The sequence below is a fragment of the Heterodontus francisci genome, chromosome 15 (assembly GCF_036365525.1).
Source record: "Heterodontus francisci isolate sHetFra1 chromosome 15, sHetFra1.hap1, whole genome shotgun sequence".
Lineage (NCBI taxonomy): Eukaryota > Metazoa > Chordata > Chondrichthyes > Heterodontiformes > Heterodontidae > Heterodontus > Heterodontus francisci.
In genome coordinates, this window is record NC_090385.1 from 6,441,455 (window position 1) to 6,462,279 (window position 20,825).

A 20,825-nucleotide genomic window follows, 5' to 3' on the forward strand; every position below is an offset into this window, starting at 1 on the left:
GGCAGGAGCTGGGGAATGTAGATTGGGAGCAGCTGTTTGAAGATAAATGCACATTTGATATGTGGGAGGCTTTTAAAGAGAGGTTGATTGGTGTGCAGGAGAGACATGTTCCTGTGAAAATGAGGGATAGAAATGGCAAGATTAGGGAACCATGGATGACAGGTGAAATTGTGAAACTAGCTAAGAGGAAAAAGGAAGCATACATAAGGTCTAGGAGGCTGAAGAAAGACAAAGCTTTGAAAGAATATCGGGAATGTAGAACCAATCTGAAGCGAGGAATCAAGAGGGCTAAAAGGGGTCATGAAATATCCTTAGCAAACAGGGTTAAGGAAAATCCCAAAGCCTTCTATTCATATATAAGGAGCAAGAGGGTAACTAGAGAAAGGATTGGCCCACTCAAGGACAAAGGAGGAAAGTTATGCGTGGAGTCAGAGAAAATGGGTGAGATTTTAAACGAGTACTTTGCATCGGTATTCACCGAGGAGAGGGACATGACAGATGTTGAGGTTAGGGACAGATGTTTGATTACTCTAGGTCAAGTCGGCATAAGGAGGGAGGAAGTGTTGGGTATTCTAAAAGGCATTAAGGTGGACAAGTCCCCAGGTCCGGATGGGATCTATCCCAGGTTACTGTGGGAAGCGAGAGAGGAAATAGCTGGGGCCTTAACCAATATCTTTGCAGCATCCTTAAACACGGGTGAGGTCCCGGAGGACTGGAGAATTGCTAATGTTGTCCCCTTGTTTAAGAAGGGTAGCAGGGATAATCCAGATAATTATAGATCGGTGAGCCTGACGTCAGTGGTCGGGAAGCTGCTGGAGAAGATACTGAGGGATAGGATCTATTCCCATTTGGAAGAAAATGGGCTTATCAGTGATAGGCAACATGGTTTTGTGCAGGGAAGGTCACCAACTTAATAGAATTATTTGAGGAAGTGACAAAGTTGATTGGTGAGGGAAGGGCTGTAGATGTCATATACATGGACTTCAGTAAGGTGTTTGATAAGGTTCCCCATGGTAGGCTGATGGAGAAAGTGAAGTCGCATGGGGTCCAGGGTGTACTAGCTAGATGGATAAAGAACTGGCTGGGCAACAGGAGACAGTAGCAGTGGAAGGGAGTTTCTCAAAATGGAGACATGTGACCAGTGGTGTTCCACAGGGATCTGTGCTGGGACCACTGTTTGTGATATACATTAATGATTTGGAGGAAAGTATAGGTGGACTGATTAGCAAATTTGCAGACGACACTAAGATTGGTGGAGTAGCAGATAGTGAAGGGGACTGTCAGAGAATACAGCAGAATATAGATAGATTGGAGAGTTGGGCAGAGAAATGGCAGATGGAGTTCAATCAGGGCAAATGCGAGGTGATGCATTTTGGAAGATCCAATTCAAGAGTGAACTATACAGTAAATGGAAAAGTCCTGGGGAAAATTGATGTACAGAGAGATTTGGGTGTTCAGGTCCATTGTTCCCTGAAGGTGGCAACGCAGGTCAATAGAGTGGTCAAGAAGGCATACGGCATGCTTTCTTTCATCGGATTGGGTATTGAGTACAAGAGTTGGCAGGTCATGTTACAGTTGTATAGGACTTTGGTTCGGCCACATTTGGAATACTGCGTGCAGTTCTGGTCGCCACATTACCAAAAGGATGTAGATGCTTTGGAGAGGGTGCAGAGGAGGTTCACCAGGATGTTGCCTGGTATGGAGGGCGCTAGCTATGAAGAGAGGTTGAGTAGATTAGGATTATTTTCATTCGAAAGACGGAGGTTGAGGGGGGACCTGATTGAGGTGTACAAAATCATGAGAGGTATAGACAGGTTGGATAGCAAGAAGCTTTTTCCCCCAGAGTGGGGAATTCAATTACTAGGGGTCATGAGTTCAAAGTGAAAGGGGAAAAGTTTAGGGGGGATATGCGTGGAAAGTTCTTTACGCAGAGGGTGGTGGGTGGAACGCGTTGCCAGCGGAGGTGGTAGACGCGGGCACGATAGCGTCTTTTAAGATGCATCTAGACAGATACATGAATGGGCAGGAAGTAAAGAGATACAGACCCTTAGAAAATAGGCGTCATGTTTAGATAGAAGATCTGGATCGGCACAGGCTTGGAGGGCCGAAGGGCCTGTTCCTGTGCTGTAATTTTCTTTGTTCTTTGTTTGTTCAATCCTTAACTTGAGGAAACTCATTCACAACGGTTGATCAAGCAGGTTGACAGTAGGGCAACAGTTCAGCGGAGGTCCTGGAGTTAAGAATTGGTTGAAATCATCTTACAGATGGAAGCTGACACCATGTGTGCAGATAATGCTATCCTGAAGAAAACATGCAGATGAGGTAAAAGAAGGAGCCATGGATAGAGCCTTGGGAGAATCTAGTTGTCATGGTATAGGGGTGGGAAGAGAAGTCATCCTTGGAGATGCTCTGATAGTCAAGCCTGGACCAAAGCAAGGGTGTTCTAAACATGCTGGGCAATGCTGGAGGAGGAGGATGTGGTCAATTATGTTGCTGCAGAGATCTCCAGCAGTATTAATGCACTACAATCACAAATGTATTTCTTGACTTTGGTTAGGGTGTGGTGCTGTGAGAGATAGAATTAGGGAGTTGCAGGATGGTGGGTACAAACTGAGAAGGTACACATTCAAGGACTTAAGAGGAAAGGGAGTTTGGTGATGGGAATATTCTTACTTTTTTTTGAGGAGATGACGATGATAGCAATTTTGAAAGGGAGGTGGACAGTGCCTGACAAGAGGAAACCATTTACAACTTCAGCTAGCACAGAAGGCAATGAAAGGAAGTTGCTTGGTCAACAGTTTAGTGGGCACGGCATCAGAGGAACAGGAAGTAGATATCAAGGTATTATGGACAAGATGAGCTCCAAGACAGCCATGGGAAATAGCGGAGAAAGTACAGTGGCACAGGAGTTCAGGGATTCAGTGGAGTGACCTACAGGGAAGGTTTGATTTGGTGAGCAAAAGGGAGAACAGCATCAGCAACTGAATAGATGGCGTAACGAGACTGCTTCTATTCCTTTTGTAAAATATGTTAAGGACTTATTTGAATTATGCACATTGATTCATCTGGAATCTTAAAAAAAAAAGTTCAGCAAACTTTTCCAGAAAAAAGTCACTAATAGGTTTCTGGATTTGACTAGTAAACAAGTCAAACTGGAAGGCACCTGTCTGGGGATAATCACCCAGCAGGTGGTATTTTTGACTTGGGGAGATGTTTACAAAGAAGTGACAGGCCAAGACTTAGTTGTCAGGAGGCTGGACTTCTGGAATGTTTTTAGTTTCACTTTGAATTATGACAGACAGTTGAGTTTTGCCTGACAGAAAAACAGCTCCGCTCTCTCTTGAAAACAAACCCTGCATACAATGTGGCAGATTCCTATTTCCTCCTGCCTTTGAAGAAACTCTGCATGTTTGAAGGAACCTTGCATCGAATGTCTGGGAACTGAAACCTTGTTGCTGCATTCCTGCTGTAAGACCTATTTGGAGCCTCTGTAGCTGCATCAATCCGAAAGCCTACCCGAACTTATCTTCAACATTGCCTGGAAAGAAGTGTTCGAGGAAGATCCTAGTGACTGCCGTCTGTACGCATTTGGGCACCTAACCAAAACAAAGGACATCTTTCCATATCGTCTTTTCAGACCAAGGGTTTTTTTTCCCTTCTGTTTTCTTTGTAAAAGCTGTAAACAAAATTCCCTTTTATTTTCCCCGTTAACTCGTGTGCATGGAGGCTAGGATAAATATGGGGCTTTAATATTTCAATTTGTGTGTATGTTTTACTTCATTATTGGTTAAGACTTTGCTTATAATAAACTGATAATTTTGTGGTTTATTAAAGAAACCTGGTTGGTGTGTTTTATTCTGGGGAAAAATAAGAGTATATGATTGACAATTGGTAAACGGGAAAACTTAAATATATGTTGTGACCTGTGGATAATTGAGACTGGAATAAACAGTGCACTCCTCTCACCTCAGTCGTAACAATGGTCTCTATCTTGGTGATGGAAATTTAACAAAGTTAATCAATTACTGAAGTTATAATGATAATTGTTAAGTAAGGAAATTATTCATCTAGTAAACAACTACAAATTTGTAGTAAACTTGCAAATACTGACAGCTCAATGAGCAGCATTCAGGAACTATTTACTGTACAAATCCAGAATACACTACACATGTCTTACCTTAGCTGAAAATGGTCAAGACTTAAGACAAAGTGTACTCAAATAAAACACAATAACAGAGCAGGCAGCAGCCAAGCAGACTTGTACCAGAGAATGATTTTGACTTAACTGGCCCCTTTCCATACTTGACTAGTTTCCCTGCACATCGTTGAATTTGGAAAATTTGTGGTGTAATCTGCCTTTACATAAACTGAAAAGGAATATCTAAAAACAATGGCTGTTGGGGACAAAAGAGCTGAAGGTGGTAATGCGAAGGTGCTCCAAGAGCAGAATGAATGAATCATTCATTGTTGTTCTAACTCAGAGTCTTAAAGGATTGTCAGCCCTAATACTGACCTATGCTAACATGCTGACCTTGTATTGTGCAAAGGACTGCAGAAGATACTTATTTCTATGGGCTTCCTGTTCTTTCTATGGAAAATACACTCCCCACATGCACTGGTATTTGGTTCTGGTGAAGTTGGATGTGCAGAATCACATATACTGTCTAAAATATATATGCTGTAGCCTCAAAAGAACCTCAAGTTCTTTCCTACCCATGTAAGCGCTTCATTCGGGAGTCCCTTCCCAGATTTTTGTTTTGACAAAGGCAGGGATATGGTGATAAAAAGGAACTGCTTCCATATTAATAAGCAACTCTTGAATTATTGGGAGATAAGGATGAGAAAAAAAGATTTCCATACTAAAAATGAGATGGACTCTTATTAAATGTTATAATTCGCATATATTAGAAATATTAAGCGGGCTAAGAAAACGAAGACCTAACATATGAACACCTTGTCCCTCAAAAAAAGTGCGGCTACATTGCTCGGTGTTGTCTATAGACCACCAGCTAGTGGGAAGGAATTAGAGGAACAAATTTGCAAGGAAATTACAGAAAAGTGCAAAAATTATAGGGCTGTTATAATGGGGGACATTAATTATCCAAACATAGGCTGGGATAATAGTAGTGTAAACAGTGAAGGGCAGGAGTTCCTGCAGTGTGTTAAGGAAACTTTTCTGAAACTGTATGTTGCTAGTCCAATGAGAAAGGAGGCACTGCTAGACTTGGTTCTTGGGAATGAGGTGGGCCAAGAGGATTAAGCAGCAGCAGGACAGCATTTAGAGGATAGTGGTCATTGTATCATATGTTTAAGCTGACTATAGAAAAGGACAAAGAACAATCCAGGGCAAGAATAATTAACTGGGGGAAGACCTACTTCAATGGGGTAAGAATGGAGCTGGAACAAATAAACTGGAGTCAAAAGCTGGCAAGAAAACTAATAGATGAACAATGGGCTATCTTCAAAGAAGAGATAGTTTGGGCACAGTCAAGGTATGTTCCCTCGAAGGGGAAAGGTAAGGCAAACAAATCCACAGCGCCCTGGATGACAAAAAAGGTAGAGATTAAGATAAAGAAGAAATAGTGTGCTTATGACTGATGCCAGGTCAAAAATACGATTGAGAACCAGACTGAATATAGAAGGTCCAGAAGGGAAGTGAAAAAGCAAATCAGGGAGGGGGAAAATACCTGAACATTTTGTACCAGGAGGCGGTCACACCCCTTTGGATAGGGTCTTCTGATTTGGTCAGTGGTCAAGGACAGGAGAACGTGGCTGCAGCTGAAGCAGCTACGAGGAACCAGAGGGCAGGAGTGCAGGAGCCTCAGCCTTTGTGATTGTCCAACAAATCTGTGGTTCTTTCAGCTTGTTTGGATGAGGGTGGGGGCTGCAGGGTGGATGAGCAACCAGACCATGGCATCATGGTACAGGAAGCCATTCAAGTGGAGGGAGAAGAAAGGAATGTAGTTTTTGTAGGGGACAGTATATTGAGGGGGACTGACACTGTTCTCTGCAGCAAAGAGTGAGAGTCCAGAGAGCTGTGTTGTCTGCCCGGTGCCAGGGTTCAGGACATCTGCTCAGGGCTGAAGAGGAACTTACAGTGGGAGGGGGAGGATCCAGTCCTCGTGGTCCATATAGGTACCAATGACATAGGCAGGACAAGAGGTTTTGCATAGTCAGTATGAGGAACTAGGCGCCAAATTAAGCAGAACCTCAAAAGGTAATCATCTCTGGATTATTACCTGAGCCATGTGCAAATTGGCATAGGGCAAGTAAGATTAGAGAAATGAATGCGTGGTAAAGGCCTGCTACCCGACCCGGACCCGACAACATATGTCAGGTCAGGTCGGACACACAAAGTAAGAATTGCATTTTACTCTGCTGTTAAGCGTTAAAAGAAAAAAAAAACGACCTGAGCTGGGAGTCCGGGAGGTCATGGAGGAAAACTCGTAGTCTGTGCAGTGAGCGTCTCGATGAGGTCATCATGCTCACGCTGCAGCTTCCTGCAGATTCGGAGTCGCAAGGCAGGTAAAAGGAACATTCAGGTGGTTGGGTCAGGTTGGATCGGGGTCAGGAAAAAATGGAGGGACTCGGGCCGGGTCCGATGTGGTTCAGTCGGGTTCAGGTCCGTTTTTATTTTTCTTGACCTGAGCAGGCCTTTAATGCATGGCTCAGAGACTGGTGTGGTAGAAGTGGGTTCTGGCTCATGGGACACTGGCACCAGTACTGGGGAAAGTAGGGGCTGTACCTTTGGGATGGTCTACACCTGAACCGTGCTGGGGCCAGTGTTCTAGCGAGCCTCATAACTAGGGAAGCAGAGAGGGTTTTAAACTGAATAATGGGGGAAAAGGATCAAATTTGGGAAGATATGGTAAATCAAAAAGTAGGGACAAGGCAAGAGAGAAAGGCATTAATATGGGAAATGATAAACAGACTGTGACAGGAAGGGACAGCGCGTACAAATCTAAGAGTAAATCAACAGATAAGGTTAGAGGTTACAAAAATAATAAAAAGGACACAACTAAAGGCTCTGCATCTGAATGCACGTAGCATTCGAAACAAAACAGATGAACTGAGAGCACAAACAGAAATAAATAAGTACAATCTGATATCCTGCAGCCATGTCTCTGAAATGGCGAACATAGATTGGGAACTTGAACATTGAAGGGTACGTGGCATTCAGGGAGGACAGGAAGCTAGAAAAAGGTGGAGGGGTAGCTCTGTTAATTAATGATGGTATTAGCGCAAAAGAGAGGGATGACCCAAGTTCAGAAAACCAGGATGCAGAAGCAATTTGGGTAGAGATGAGAAATGATAAGGCAAGAAGTCACTTGTGGGAGTAGTGTACAGGCCCCCCAACAGTAACCACATGGTAGAATGGGGTATAAAGGAAGAAATAATGGCAGCTTGTCAGAAAGGTACAGCGACGTTTAAGAGGCATCTTGCCAAATACATGAATAGGATGGGAATAGAGGGATACGGTCCCCGGAAGTGCAGAAGGTTTTAGTTTAGACAGGTATCAAGATCGGCGCAGGCTTGGAGGGCCGAATGGCCTGTTCCTGTGCTGTACTGTTCTTGGTTCTTTGACTGGAGAATTGCAAACATTATACCCTTGTTCAAAAAAGGGTGTAAAGATAAGCCTGGCAACTACAGGCCAGTCAGTGTAACTTCGGTGGTGGGAAAATAATTAGGGACAAAATCAATCGTCACATGGACAAATGTGAGTTAATTAAGGAAAGCCAACATGGATTTCTTAAGGGAAAATCATGTTTAACTAACTTGTTTTTGAGGTGGCGACAGAGAGGGTTGATGAGGGCAATGCTGTTGATGTGGTGTACATGGACTTTCAAAAGGCGTTTGATACAGTGCCACACAACAGACTTGTGAACAAACTTGTAGCTTATGGAATAAAAGGGACAGTAGCAACATGGATACCAAATTGGCTGAGTGACAGGAAACAAAGAGTAGTGGTTAATGGATATTTTTCAGGCTGGGGGAAGGTTTGTAGCGGAGTTCCCCAGGGATCAGTGTTGGGACGTTTACTTTTACTGATATTAATGACCTAGACCTTAGTGTACAGGGCACAATTTCAAAGTTTGTTGATAATATGAAACTTGGAAGCACTGTGAACTGTGAAGAGGATAGTGTAGAACTTCAAAAGGACATAGGCAAGTTGGTGGAACGGGCAGACAGGTGGCAGATGAAGTTCAATGCAGAGAAATGTGAAATGATTCATTTTGGTAGGAAGAACATGGAGAGACAATATAAAATAAAGGGTACAATTCTAAAGGGGGTGCAGGAGCCAAGGGACCTAGGTGTATATGTGCATAAGTCATTGAAAGTGGCAGGACAAGTTGAGAACGCAGTTAATAAAGCATACAGTATCCTAGGCTTTATTAATAGGGGCAAAGAGTACAAGAACAAGAAGTTATGTTGAACTTGTCGAAGATACTAGTTCGGTCTTAGCTGGAGTATTGCGTCCAGTACTGGGCGCTGCACTTGAGGAAAGACGTGAGGGCATTGGAGAGAGTACAGAAAAGATTCAAGAGAAAATGGTTCCAGGGATGAGGAATTTCAGTTATGAAGATAGTTTGCAGAAGTTAGGACTGTTTTCCTTGGAGAAGAGAAGGCGGAGAGATGATTTGATAGAGGTATTCAAAATCATGAGGGGTCTGGACAGAGTAGATCTTGAGAAACATTTGTTAACAGAAGCAAGTGACATGAGGAAAAACTTTTTCAAGCAGCAAGTGTTTACAGTCTGGAATTCCCTGCCTGAGAACGTGGTGGAGGCAGGTTCAATTGAAGCATTCAAAGGGGAATTAGCCAGTTCAATGAAAAGGAAGAACGTGCAGGGTTATGGGGAGAAGGCAAGGGAAATGGAACTAAGAAAATTGCACTTTCAGAGAACCGGAGCGGACACGATGAACCAAATGGTCTCCTTCTGCCCTTTAACGATTCTGTGAATAGGTGACACCAAAATCAAAACTGAAGGGTCTGTTAAGGTTATGAAAAAGAAAATTATACATCACCATTAGATCAGTGGTTCTCAAGCTGGAGTCTGCAGACCCCTGTTGGTCCGTAGAGTCTTTCCAGGGGGTCTGCAAAGCTATCGAGTGGCAGCCGAAGATGTACTTATTGCTAACAGGGAGCAGTGTGTAGCCACCACGTGTGTAACACAAAGTGGGCTGGCTGCCTGCCTCACCAAGGAGGGGGAGTGCAGAATGCATTTTTTATTTATTCATTCATGGTATGCAGGCATTGCTGGCTAGGCCAGCATTTAATGCCCATCCCAAATTGCCCTCGAGAAGGTAGTGGTGAGCTGCCTTCTTGAACCGCTGCAGTCCACATGGGGTAGGTACACCCATTGTGCTGTTAGAAAGGGAGTTCCAGGATTTTGACCCAGCGACAGAGAAGGAGCAGTGGCGATATAGTTTCAAGTCAGGATGGTGTGTGGCTTGGAGGGGAGCTTGCAGCTGGCGGTGTTCCCATGTATCTGCTGCCTTTGTCCTTCTAGGTGGTAGAGGTCGCGGGTTTGGTAGGTGCTGTCTAAGGAGCCTTGGTGCATTGCTGTAGTGCATCTTGTAGACGGTACACACTTCTGCCACAGTGTGTTGGTGGTGGAGTGTGCAAATGTTTCTGGATGGGGTGCCAATCATGCAGGCTGTTTTGTCCTGGATGGTATCGAGTTTCTTGAGTGTTGTTGGAGCTGCACCCATCCAGGCAAGTGAAGAGTAATCCATCTGAAGAAGGGTCATTAACCTGAAACATTAACTCTGCTTCTCTCTCCACAGATGCTGCCAGATCTGCTGAGTATTTCCAGAATTTCTTGTTTTTATTTGTAATCCATCACATGCCTGACTTGTGCCTTGTCGATGGTGGACAGGCTTTGGGGAGTCAGGAGGCGAGTTATTCGCCAAAGGACTCCTAGCCTCTGACCTGCACTTGTAGCCACAGTACTTATATGGCTACTCCAGTTCAGTTTCTCGTCAATGATAACCCCCAGGATGTTGATAGTGGGGGATTCAGCGATGGTAATGCCATTGAATATCAAGGGGAGATGGTCAGATCCTCGCTTGCTTGAGGTGGACATTGCCTGACACTTGGGTGGCGCGAATGTTACTTGCCACTTATCAGCCCAAGCCTGGTTGTTGTCCAGGTCTTGCTGCATTTCTACACCGACTACTTCAGTATCGGAGGAGTCACGAATGGTGCTGAACATTGTGCACTCATCAGCGAACATCCCCGCTTCTGACCTTATGACTAAAGGAAGGGCATTGATGAAGCAGCTGAAGATGGTTGGGCCTAGGACACAACCCTGAGGGACTCCTGCAGTGATGTCCTGAAGCGGAGATGATTGACCAACAACCAGAACCATCTTCCTTTGTGCTAGGTACGACTCCAACTAGCAGAGAGTTTTCCCCCGATTCCCACTGACTCCAGTTTTGCCAGGGCTTCTTGATGCCATACTCTGTCAAATGCTGCCTTGATGTCAAGGGCAGTCACTCTCACCTCACCTCTGGAGTTCAGCTCTTTTGTCCATGTTTGGAGCAAGGCTGTAATGAGGTCAGGAGCTGAGTGATCCTGACGGAACCCAAACTGAGCATCGGTTAGCAGGTTATTGCTGAGCAAGTGCCGCTTGAGAGCACTGTCGATGACACCTTGCATCACTTTACTGATGATAGAGAGCAGCCTGATGGGGCAGTAATTGGCCAGATTGAATTTGTCCTGTTTTTTGTGTACACAACATACCTGGGCAATTTTCCACATTGCCGGGTAGATGCCGGTTTTGTAGCTGTACTGGAACAGCTTGGCTAGGGGCGTGGCAAGTTCTGGAGCACAGGTCTTCAGTACTATTGTCGTAATGTTGTCAGGGCCCAAAGTCTTTGCAGTATCCAGTGTCTTCAGTCATTTCTTGATATCACGTGGTGTGAATCAAATTGGCTGAAGACTGGCATCTGTGATGCTGGAGACCTCAGGAGTAGGCCGAGATGGATCATCCACTCAGCACTTCAGGCTGAAGATTGTTGCAAATGCTTTAGTCGTATCTTTTGCATTGATGTGCTGGGCTCCCCCATCATTGAGGATGGGGATATTTGTGGAGCCACCTCCTCCAGTTAGTTGTTTAATTGCCCGCCACCATTCACTACTGGATGTGGCAGGACCGCAGAGGTTAGATATGATCCATTGGTTGTGGGATCACTTAGCTCTGTCTATCGCATGCAGATTACGCAGTTTGGCATGCAAGTAGTCCTGGGTTGTAGCTTCACCAGGCTGATACCTCATTTTGAGCCATGCCTGGTGCTGGTCCTGGCATGTCCTCCTGCACTCTTTATTAAACCAGGGCTGATCCCCCGGCTTGATGGCAATGGTAGAGTGCCGGGACATGAGGTTACAGATTGTGGTTGAGTACAGTGCCACACAACACGATGGAGGGTATCCTCAATGTGAAGACGGCATGATGATCACCAAATAGATCTGCAGTTACTAAGGCTGGTGGTGAGTGCCAGGTGAGCTCAGGCTTAAATCAAGACAGGGGAGTGTTTTAAAAAATATTTAAGCATTACATCCTGTGCAATGAGAAGCAGGCACTGACCAACATTCTGGGGGTTACCACTGATCAGAAACTTAACTGGTCCAGCCATATAAACACTGTGGCTGTAAGAGAAGGTCAGAGGCTGGGAGTTCTGCAGTGAGTAACTCACCTCCTGACTTCTCAATGCCTGTCCACTATCTATAAAGCACAAGCCAGGAGCGTGATAGAGTATGGTCCACTTGCCCGGGTGAGTGCAGCTCCAACACTGAAGAAGCTCAACACCATCCAAGAGAAAGCAGCCTGCTTAATTGGCACCCGATCAACCACCTTAAACATTCACTCCCTCCACCACCAGCGCACAGCAGCAGCAGCGTGTACCCTATACAAGATGCACTGCAGCAACTCGCCAAGCCTCCATTGACAGCACCTTCCAAACCCGTGACCTCGACCACTTACAAGAACAAGGGCAGCAGATGCAGACAGCACTTTACTACAAGTGTTATAATTTAGATTAGATTCACCCTCTATAAAAACAAAGGTGACCGCGGTGACTGCAACAACTACCGTGGAATCTCCCTGCTCAGCATAGTGGGGAAAGTCTTTGCTCGAGTCGCTCTGAACAGGCTCCAGAAGCTGGCCGAGCGCGTCTACCCTGAGGCACAGTGTGGCTTTCGTGCAGAGAGATCGACTATTGACATGCTGTTCTCCCTTCGTCAGATACAGGAGAAATGCCGTGAACAACAGATGCCCCTCTACATTGCTTTCATTGATCTCACCAAAGCCTTTGACCTCGTCAGCAGACGTGGTCTCTTCAGACTACTAGAAAAGATCGGATGTCCACCAAAGCTACTAAGTATCATCACCTCATTCCATGACAATATGAAAGGCACAATTCAACATGGTGGCTCCTCATCAGAGCCCTTTCCTATCCTGAGTGGTGTGAAACAGGGCTGTGTTCTCGCACCCACACTTTTTGGGATTTTCTTCTCCCTGCTGCTTTCACATGCGTTCAAATCCTCTGAAGAAGGAATTTTCCTCCACACAAGATCAGGGGGCAGGTTGTTCAACCTTGCCCGTCTAAGAGCGAAGTCCAAAGTACGGAAAGTCCTCATCAGAGAACTCCTCTTTGCTGACGATGCTGCTTTAACATCTCACACTGAAGAATGCCTGCAGAGTCTCATCGACAGGTTTGCGTCTGCCTGCAATGAATTTGGCCTAACCATCAGCCTCAAGAAAACGAACATCATGGGGCAGGATGTCAGAAATGCTCCATCCATCAATATTGGCGACCACGCTCTGGAAGTGGTTCAAGAGTTCACCTACCTAGGCTCAACTATCACCAGTAACCTGTCTCTAGATGCAGAAATCAACAAGCGCATGGGTAAGGCTTCCACTGCTATGTCCAGACTGGCCAAGAGAGTGTGGGAAAATGGCGCACTGACACGGAACACAAAAGTCCGAGTGTATCAGGCCTGTGTCCTCAGTACCTTGCTCTACGGCAGCGAGACCTGGACAACGTATGCCAGCCAAGAGCGACGTCTCAATTCATTCCATCTTCGCTGCCTTCGGAGAATACTTGGCATCAGGTGGCAGGACTATATCTCCAACACAGAAGTCCTTGAAGCGGCCAACACCCCCAGCTTATACACACTACTGAGTCAGCGGCGCTTGAGATGGCTTGGCCATGTGAGCCGCATGGAAGATGGCAGGATCCCCAAAGACACATTGTACAGCGAGCTCGCCACTGGTATCAGACCCACCGGCCGTCCATGTCTCCGTTATAAAGACGTCTGCAAACGCGACATGAAATCGTGTGACATTGATCACAAGTCGTGGGAGTCAGTTGCCAGCATTCGCCAGAGCTGGCGGGCAGCCATAAAGACAGGGCTAAATTGTGGCGAGTCGAAGAGACTTAGTAGTTGGCAGGAAAAAAGACAGAGGCGCAAGGGGAGAGCCAACTGTGCAACAGCCCCAACAAACAAATTTCTCTGCAGCACCTGTGGAAGAGCCTGTCACTCCAGAATTGGCCTTTATAGCCACTCCAGGCGCTGCTTCACAAACCACTGACCACCTCCAGGCGCGTATCCATTGTCTCTCGAGATAAGGAGGCCCAAAAGAAAGAAAGAAGATAGCGGGTGAAATTCAATGATTATTAATCCATTTGAAAAGGGGTCCTCCAACCACAAACAACTTTGAGAACCAATGAATTAGCTGATGAGCCTAACCCTGCTACAAGTGGAGAATAAATGAATGGAATCATTTGTATATTTTTTATACTGATTTTGAACAGAGCGAGAGAGATCAAATAGCAATCACTTGAGTGATTACAATAGGAGTATTAACGGGCAATGCATTATTCTGTGGCGATGATACAGATGTAATTAGACTATCTATAATCCCTGAAGCCACCAAGTCCAACTGCTAAAAATAGGGACATCCCAGGTGACTTAGGGATTGCCATTGTGAAAGCAGCTTAAAAATTAACAGAAGTTTGTAAATACCCAACTCCAGATCAGAAGAAATCTGCATACTAACTTCCATTTTATTTTCCCAATAGGCACTGTGTGTCAGACTCAAAATATTTGAAGACTAGTTTATCCCCTGTTGCATTGCTCATGAGTAAACTGGGGTTTGTAACAAAGTTGTGACATCTAAGTGCTAACCTGCCTGTCTCTTTAAGGCCACTGTTTAGAGCTCCTCCCTGCAGCACATACCTGAATACATCCCAAGGTCAATTTTTAATTGTTTCAAGACAGAGATTTGCAAATTCTCAGGTGTATACAAGTTACAGGTTTTAAGAATAGCATTCCTTTTTTTTTTACACTATTGGCTAAAAACATGAGAAACAGATGTTTTGATACATGAGATAGCTATAGAAAGGGGCATGGGTACAGATAGAGACAGATGATTGGATTCAAACATGGATAGACAGGCATTTAACAAATACATTAAAAAAGTAGTCAGTATACCTGTGCTTTCTGTAATGGGGCCATACGGCAACATAAAACTGCAGTACAGCGATGGCATATGTCCAACAACAGGTTTTTGTAGTTGTTCATGCTCCCATCTTGGGTTGGTTTCATTATTAGTGACAGAGCAGCACCATCAATGATCAAACCATATTCCTGCACAGCAGACCAACTTCTGCAACAGAAATGGATGCAGATTTTCTTTTAAGAAATGTGATGTAGTACACAATTCTAGTGGAAAAGTTCAATCCTATACCAGTATTCACACTGTGAAATGACCAGATCAATAGAATTTTTGGTGCAGTACAAATGTTCTGTCACTAGATGCCAGTGTACTTTAAGCACTGAAGGCACACACGATAAAGGGCAATTACCATATGCATTACAATTCGAACAATCACTGCAGATATTGGTACTTGAACACACTCAAGTGATTAAACGTTGATCCTCAATGTGTAAGTTAGGAAAATCTACCCAACAAGAACATGTAACTATATCATGTTGTCAAACATTCCAAGGTGCTTCATAGGAGCATTATCAGACATTGAGCTACATAAAGAGATATTAGGATGGGTGACCAAAAGCTTGGTCAAAAGGAGATGGATTTTAAGGAGTGACTGAAAGTAGCAAAGAGGGGTACCAAGGCAGAAAGGTTTAGGGAGGAAATTCCAGAGTCCCGGGCCCACGCAGCTGAAGACACGCCCTCCATTGGTGGAGTGAAGGAAGCTGGTAATGCACAATAGTCGGCAACGTTTATCTAATAGGGAACATAATATGACCAAATGCAATGAAAAGGTGAAGTCTAGCAGGTATTAATATTTAGATTTTGGTAAGGCTAGCTTTAATGGGATGAGCAAACTGGTCAAAACTGCTATCGGTTAAAACTATAGACGAACAATGGGAAGTGCTCAAAAAACATTTCGCTTAATAAAAGACCAGTACATACCTGAGGTACAAGAGTTCTATTTACCAAAATGAACAACCATGGTCGACAAAAGGTGAGAAAGATAACACAAAACTAAATGAAAGAACATACAAAAGTGCAAAGAATAGTGTAGATCCATGGGACTAAAAGCAATATTAACAGCAAAGGAAGACAAAAATGTGCTATCAGTTGCAAAGAAAAATTTTGATATCCATCACAAGTTAAGACAAAAAGCTTTTACAAGTCTTTTAGAAGTAAAACAGTAGTTAAGGGTAATATCGGTTCTTTTAAAAATAGATGGTAATATTGTAAATGAAAATAAGGTAAAGGCAGACTTGTAAAATTATTTTGGCAGTTTTCACAGTAGAGGAAGAGGATAATATACCTGACATTCCAGGATAGCTAATACTGAATCGAATTAAAGCTAACGTAAACAAGAAAACAGCATTAGAAAAAAGTGGTACAAAAAAAATCATCAAAAGCCGAATGGAATATTAGCCTTCAGACAATTAGAACATAAAGGGGAAGTTCTGTTACAGCTATACAAAAGCCTGGTTAGACTACATTTGGAGGAATATGTAAAATTGTTAGAAAGGTTATATACTGGCCTTGGAAGGAGGGCAGCACAGCTTCATCAAAATGTTACAAGGCTTCCAAGGTTGAATTAGGAGGCAAGATTATATAAACTAGGCTTGCATTCACTAGAATATAGAAGGCAACTTGATTGAGGCTTTTAGGATTTTGAAAGGAATTGACAGAAACCTTTTCTGCTGATCGGGGAGTCCAGGACAAGGCGACATGACCTTAATAAGAGAGCCAAGCCATTGAGAAGGTAAGAAACATTTCCTTACACAAGGGTGGCAGATCATGTTTGACTAATTGAATTTTTTGATGAAGTAACAGGGAAGGTTGAAGGGAATGCAATGAAACTTGTCCATGTGGATTTTATGAAAGTGTTTGATAAAGTACCACATAAAAGGTTGGTTAACAAAATTGAGGCTCATGGACTAGGAGGGCCAGTGTCCAACTGGATTAGAAATTGGCTTAAGGATACAAAACAGCTAATCGTGGTAAATGGTTGTTTTCCAGACCGCAGGATGGTAGACAGTGGTGTTCCCCGAAGAGTCAGTGCTGGGACCACTGTTTATATTGAATCTTGGAATAGAGTAGAATTTCAAAATCTGATGATACCAAACTTGGAGTGGCAAACAGTGACGATGATACTAACCACCTACAACAGGCAACTGTAGGCTAGCAGAATGGGCAGACAGGTGGCAGATGGAATTTAATACAGACAAGTGGGAGGTGATGCACTTTGACAGAGTGGATCGGGTGAGGCAATATAGACTCAATGGTGCAGTTCTAAAGAGTGTGCAGGAACAGAGGGACCTGGGGATGCATGTAGGAGCATAACTTAAATAGGAGCAGGAGTTGGCCATTCAGCCCCTCAAGTCTGCTCCGCCATTCAGTGAGATTATGGCTGATCTTCTACTTCAACACCATTTTCCTACACTATCCCCGTATCCCTTGATGTTTTTAATTTGTAGAAATCTACTGATCTCAGTCTTGGACATACTCAATGACCGAGCTGCCACAGCCCTCTGGGGCAGAGAATTCCAAAGATTCACCACCCTTGGAGTCAAGAAATTCCTCCTCATCTCAGTCCTAACTGGCCTGCCCCTTATTCTGAGACTGTTTCCTGCTTCTAGACTCCTCAGCCGGGGGTAACATCCTTCCTGCATCAACCCTGTTGAGCCCTGTAAGAATTTAGTATGTTTGAATGAGATCACTTCTCATTCTTCTGTACTCCAAAGAATAAAAGCCCAGTCTATTTAATCTTTCCTCATAGGATAATTCCTTCATTCCAGGAATTCGTTTGGTGAACCTTTGTTGCACTCCCTCCATGGCAAGTATATCTTTCCTTCGGTAAGGAGTCCAAAACTGCATCCGCCAGATGCAGTCTCACCAAGGCTCTATATAACTGCACTAAGACATCTTTACTCCTATACTCAAATCCTCTGGTAAATTTTTGGCCACTCATTTAGCCTCTCTAAATCCCCTTGAAGCATCTTTGCATCCTCCTCACAACTCACACTTCCACCTAGTTTTGTGTCAGCTGCAAACTTGGAAATATTACATTTAATCCCCACATCCAAATCATTCATATAAATTGTGAATAGCTGGGGCATGAGCACTGATCCTTGCAGTACCCCACTAGTCACAGCCTGATGACTTGAAAATGACCCATTTATCCCTCCTCTCTGCTTTCTGTCCGTTAACAAGTTCTCAATCCATGCCAATATATTCCCTCCAATTCCCATGTGCTCTAATTTTGTTTACTAACCTCTTGTGTGGGACCTTATCAAAAGCTTTCTGATAATCTAAATTTACCACATCCACTGATTTCCCCCCCATACCTATTCTGCTAGTTCCATCCTCAAAAAACTCTAACAGGTTTTGTTAAACATGATTTCCCTTTCATAAATCCATGCTGACTCTGCCCAATCCTACCACTATTTTCTAAGTAACCTGTTATCACATCCTTTGTTGCAGATTCTAGCATTATCCCTATGACTGATGCTAGACTAAGAGGTCTGTAGTTGCCAGTTTTCTCTCTCCTTCCTTTCTTAAATAGTGGGGTTACAATTGGCACCTTCCAATTTGCAGGAACCATTCCAGAGTCTATAGAATTTTGAAAGATGACCACCAATGTATCTACTATCTCAACAGCCACCTGTTTCAACACTCTGGAATGTAGATAATCAGGTCCAAGGGATGTATCTGCTTTAAGTCCCACTAATTTCTCTAGGTTTTTTTTACTAATATTAATATCATAAAGTTCATTTACACTAGTCCCTTGATTCTTCATTATTTCTGGGAGGTTTTTTGGTATTTTCCACCATGAAGACAGACACAAAGAATTTTAGTTTCTCTGCCATTTCCCTATTCCCCATTATAAATTCTCCTGATGCCACTTGTCATGGACCTACATTTGCTTTTGTTAATATTTTCCTTTTTATAGAAGCTTTAATAGTCCACTTTCATGTTTCTCACTAGTTTACTCAAATGTTATTTTCCCTTTCTTAATCTTTTCAGTGATTCCTGACAACGCAGCCGGCCACGGACGTCATCAAACTGCACCAAGCGCAAATGGGCTCCTGCTCTCTGCACGTGCGCGGTGTTCCACATTGCCAGGACTGGTTGGCGCATACGCAGATGACATCATCACGTAACGCGGGGAAGCGGGCAGCCCCCGGCCACTGACTGCAGGCTGCTTGCTCCCCGCTTCCTCCGCCTGCTCTCCCCGGTCACTGTGCGCTGTCATGGGTTTATGTTGCCTTGCTGTGATTATTTCAGCAGCACTGTCCTTAGTCCTGGCAGCTACCTGAACATCACAGACTGTGACGTATTAGTGGAACAGGCTACATTTGTGCATGAGCCAGCGCAGCGCCGCCTTGTGGTTGCGCTGTCCGCAAATGCAGCCTAATCTTTACTTGATCCTCCTTTGTAGAATTCTAAATGCTCCCAATCCTCAGGCTTAACTTTTCTTGGCAGCGGTATACACCTCTTCCTCTGATCTAATACAATCCTTGATTTCTTTCCTTAGCCCCAGTTGAAACACTTGTCTTGCTTTGTTTTTGTGCATTACAGGAATGTATTTGTGTTGTAAACCATGCATTAGTTCTTTAAATGCTAGCCATTGCCTGTTCTGTCATATCTTTTAACACAGTTTCCCAATCCACCATTGCCAATTTGCCCCTCATATCTTCATAGTTTCCTTTGCTTAGATTTAAGACCCTAGATTCTCACTGAACTACATCACTTTCAAATTTAATGTAAATTTCTATCATATTATGGTCACTCTTTCCTAAAGGTTCCTTTACAACATTAATTAGCCCTTTTTCATTGCACAATAATAGATCTAAAATAGCCTGTTTCCTAGCTGGTTCCTCAACATACTGCTCTAAGAAAACCATCTCACAAACATTCCAAGAATTCATCCTCCATAACATTAGTACTAAGGCTGCTGACAATGCAACCAATAGATGGTGCAGTATTGATGTGCAAATGCAGCCTCATCGACTGAAATGTCACTGTCTGTGACATCTCTGGCAGCTGCTAGTAAGATAGCCCTCTGATCAATTTGACAAAAAAGTGAAACCCAAAACCCTCTCAATGGCTGCGATCGCTGCCTCCAGCCCAATCCACCAGTACCACGTTCCCTCCCGCCATCGCCGTTTCACTTCGCTGCTTACCCCATGTCACCCCGTGGCCACTCACTTGCTCTCGCCTTGCCGTTTCCCCCAGCAACCTCCCCCCACCCCCCCCCCCCCAGCTTGCTCCCCACCACACAGCACAGATAAGCGGCGGGGGTGGGGGGGCGGGAAGAGAGCAGACAAGGGTGGAGCAAGCAGGGAGTGAGTGGCCAAGGGCAGCAAGACTGGGAAGCGGTGAGGCAGGATGGAACGGCAAGTAGTTGAAAGTAGGCAAGTGAAGTAGCGATTCAGAAGGGGATGGCGGGAGGGAGCGGGATACTGTTGGGGGAATGAACGCAGAGTTCAGGGCCATTTAGCCTAACGTCATTGCGTGGTGACGTCAGCGCGCGCTTTCATTCTGGCAAGCTAGCAAATGCTCGAACGCACCAATGACATGAGTGATGGCTCTGCAGATGCTTTGCATTGTCAGGAGACACTCTGTAGTACTAATTAGGTTTACTCAGTCTGTATGTAGGTTGAAATCCCCCATAGTTACTGTATTACCTCTGTGCATCCTTCTTTGCAGGTGGCAGGAAATATTATGAGGGTCATTAGAAAAGCATATGGGATCTTGGGCTTCATAAATAGAAGCAGAAAGTACAAAAGCAGTGAGGTTATGCTGAACCTTTATAAAGCTCTAGTTAGATCCCAACTGGAGTACTGCATCCAGTTCTGGCCACTACACTTTAGGATAGATGTGAGGGCTCGAGAGGATGCAGAGGAGATTTACTATAACGGTTCCATGGATGGGGGATTTCAGCTACAAGGTTAGGTGGGAAAGCTGGGGTTGTCCTCCTTGGAGCTAAGGGGATTGACAGGAGAATTGATAGAGGTGTACAAAATTATGAACGGTTAGCTAAGTTAGACAAGGAAAAACTATTCCCATTAACGGACTGTACAAGGACTAGGGGACACAGATTGAAATTTTTGGGCAAGAGATGTAGGGGAATGTGAGGAACTTTTTACACAGTGAGTGGTAATGACCACGAGGGCGGTGGAAGCAGAGATAATCAATGATTTCAAAAGGATTTTGGATGAGCACTTGAAGGAAATAAACTTGTAGGGCTACGGGGATTGAGAAGGGGTGTGGGACTGACTGGACTGCTTCACAGAGAGCTGGCATGGATTCAATGGGCCGAATGGCC

The 20,825-nt window shown here is 44.3% G+C and overlaps 1 protein-coding gene across 5 annotated transcripts in view; it reads right to left on the reverse strand.

The window, feature by feature from the left end:
- LOC137377477 (phospholipid-transporting ATPase IG-like) overlaps positions 1-20,825 on the reverse strand; it is a 195,097-nt gene that overhangs the window by 60,846 nt on the left and 113,426 nt on the right. For all 5 annotated transcript variants that reach the window (XM_068047102.1, XM_068047105.1, XM_068047101.1 and 2 more), the window contains one exon: positions 14,500-14,674. In XM_068047102.1, the coding sequence (XP_067903203.1) occupies positions 14,500-14,674 (175 nt within the window). The remainder of the gene's footprint in view (positions 1-14,499; positions 14,675-20,825) is intronic.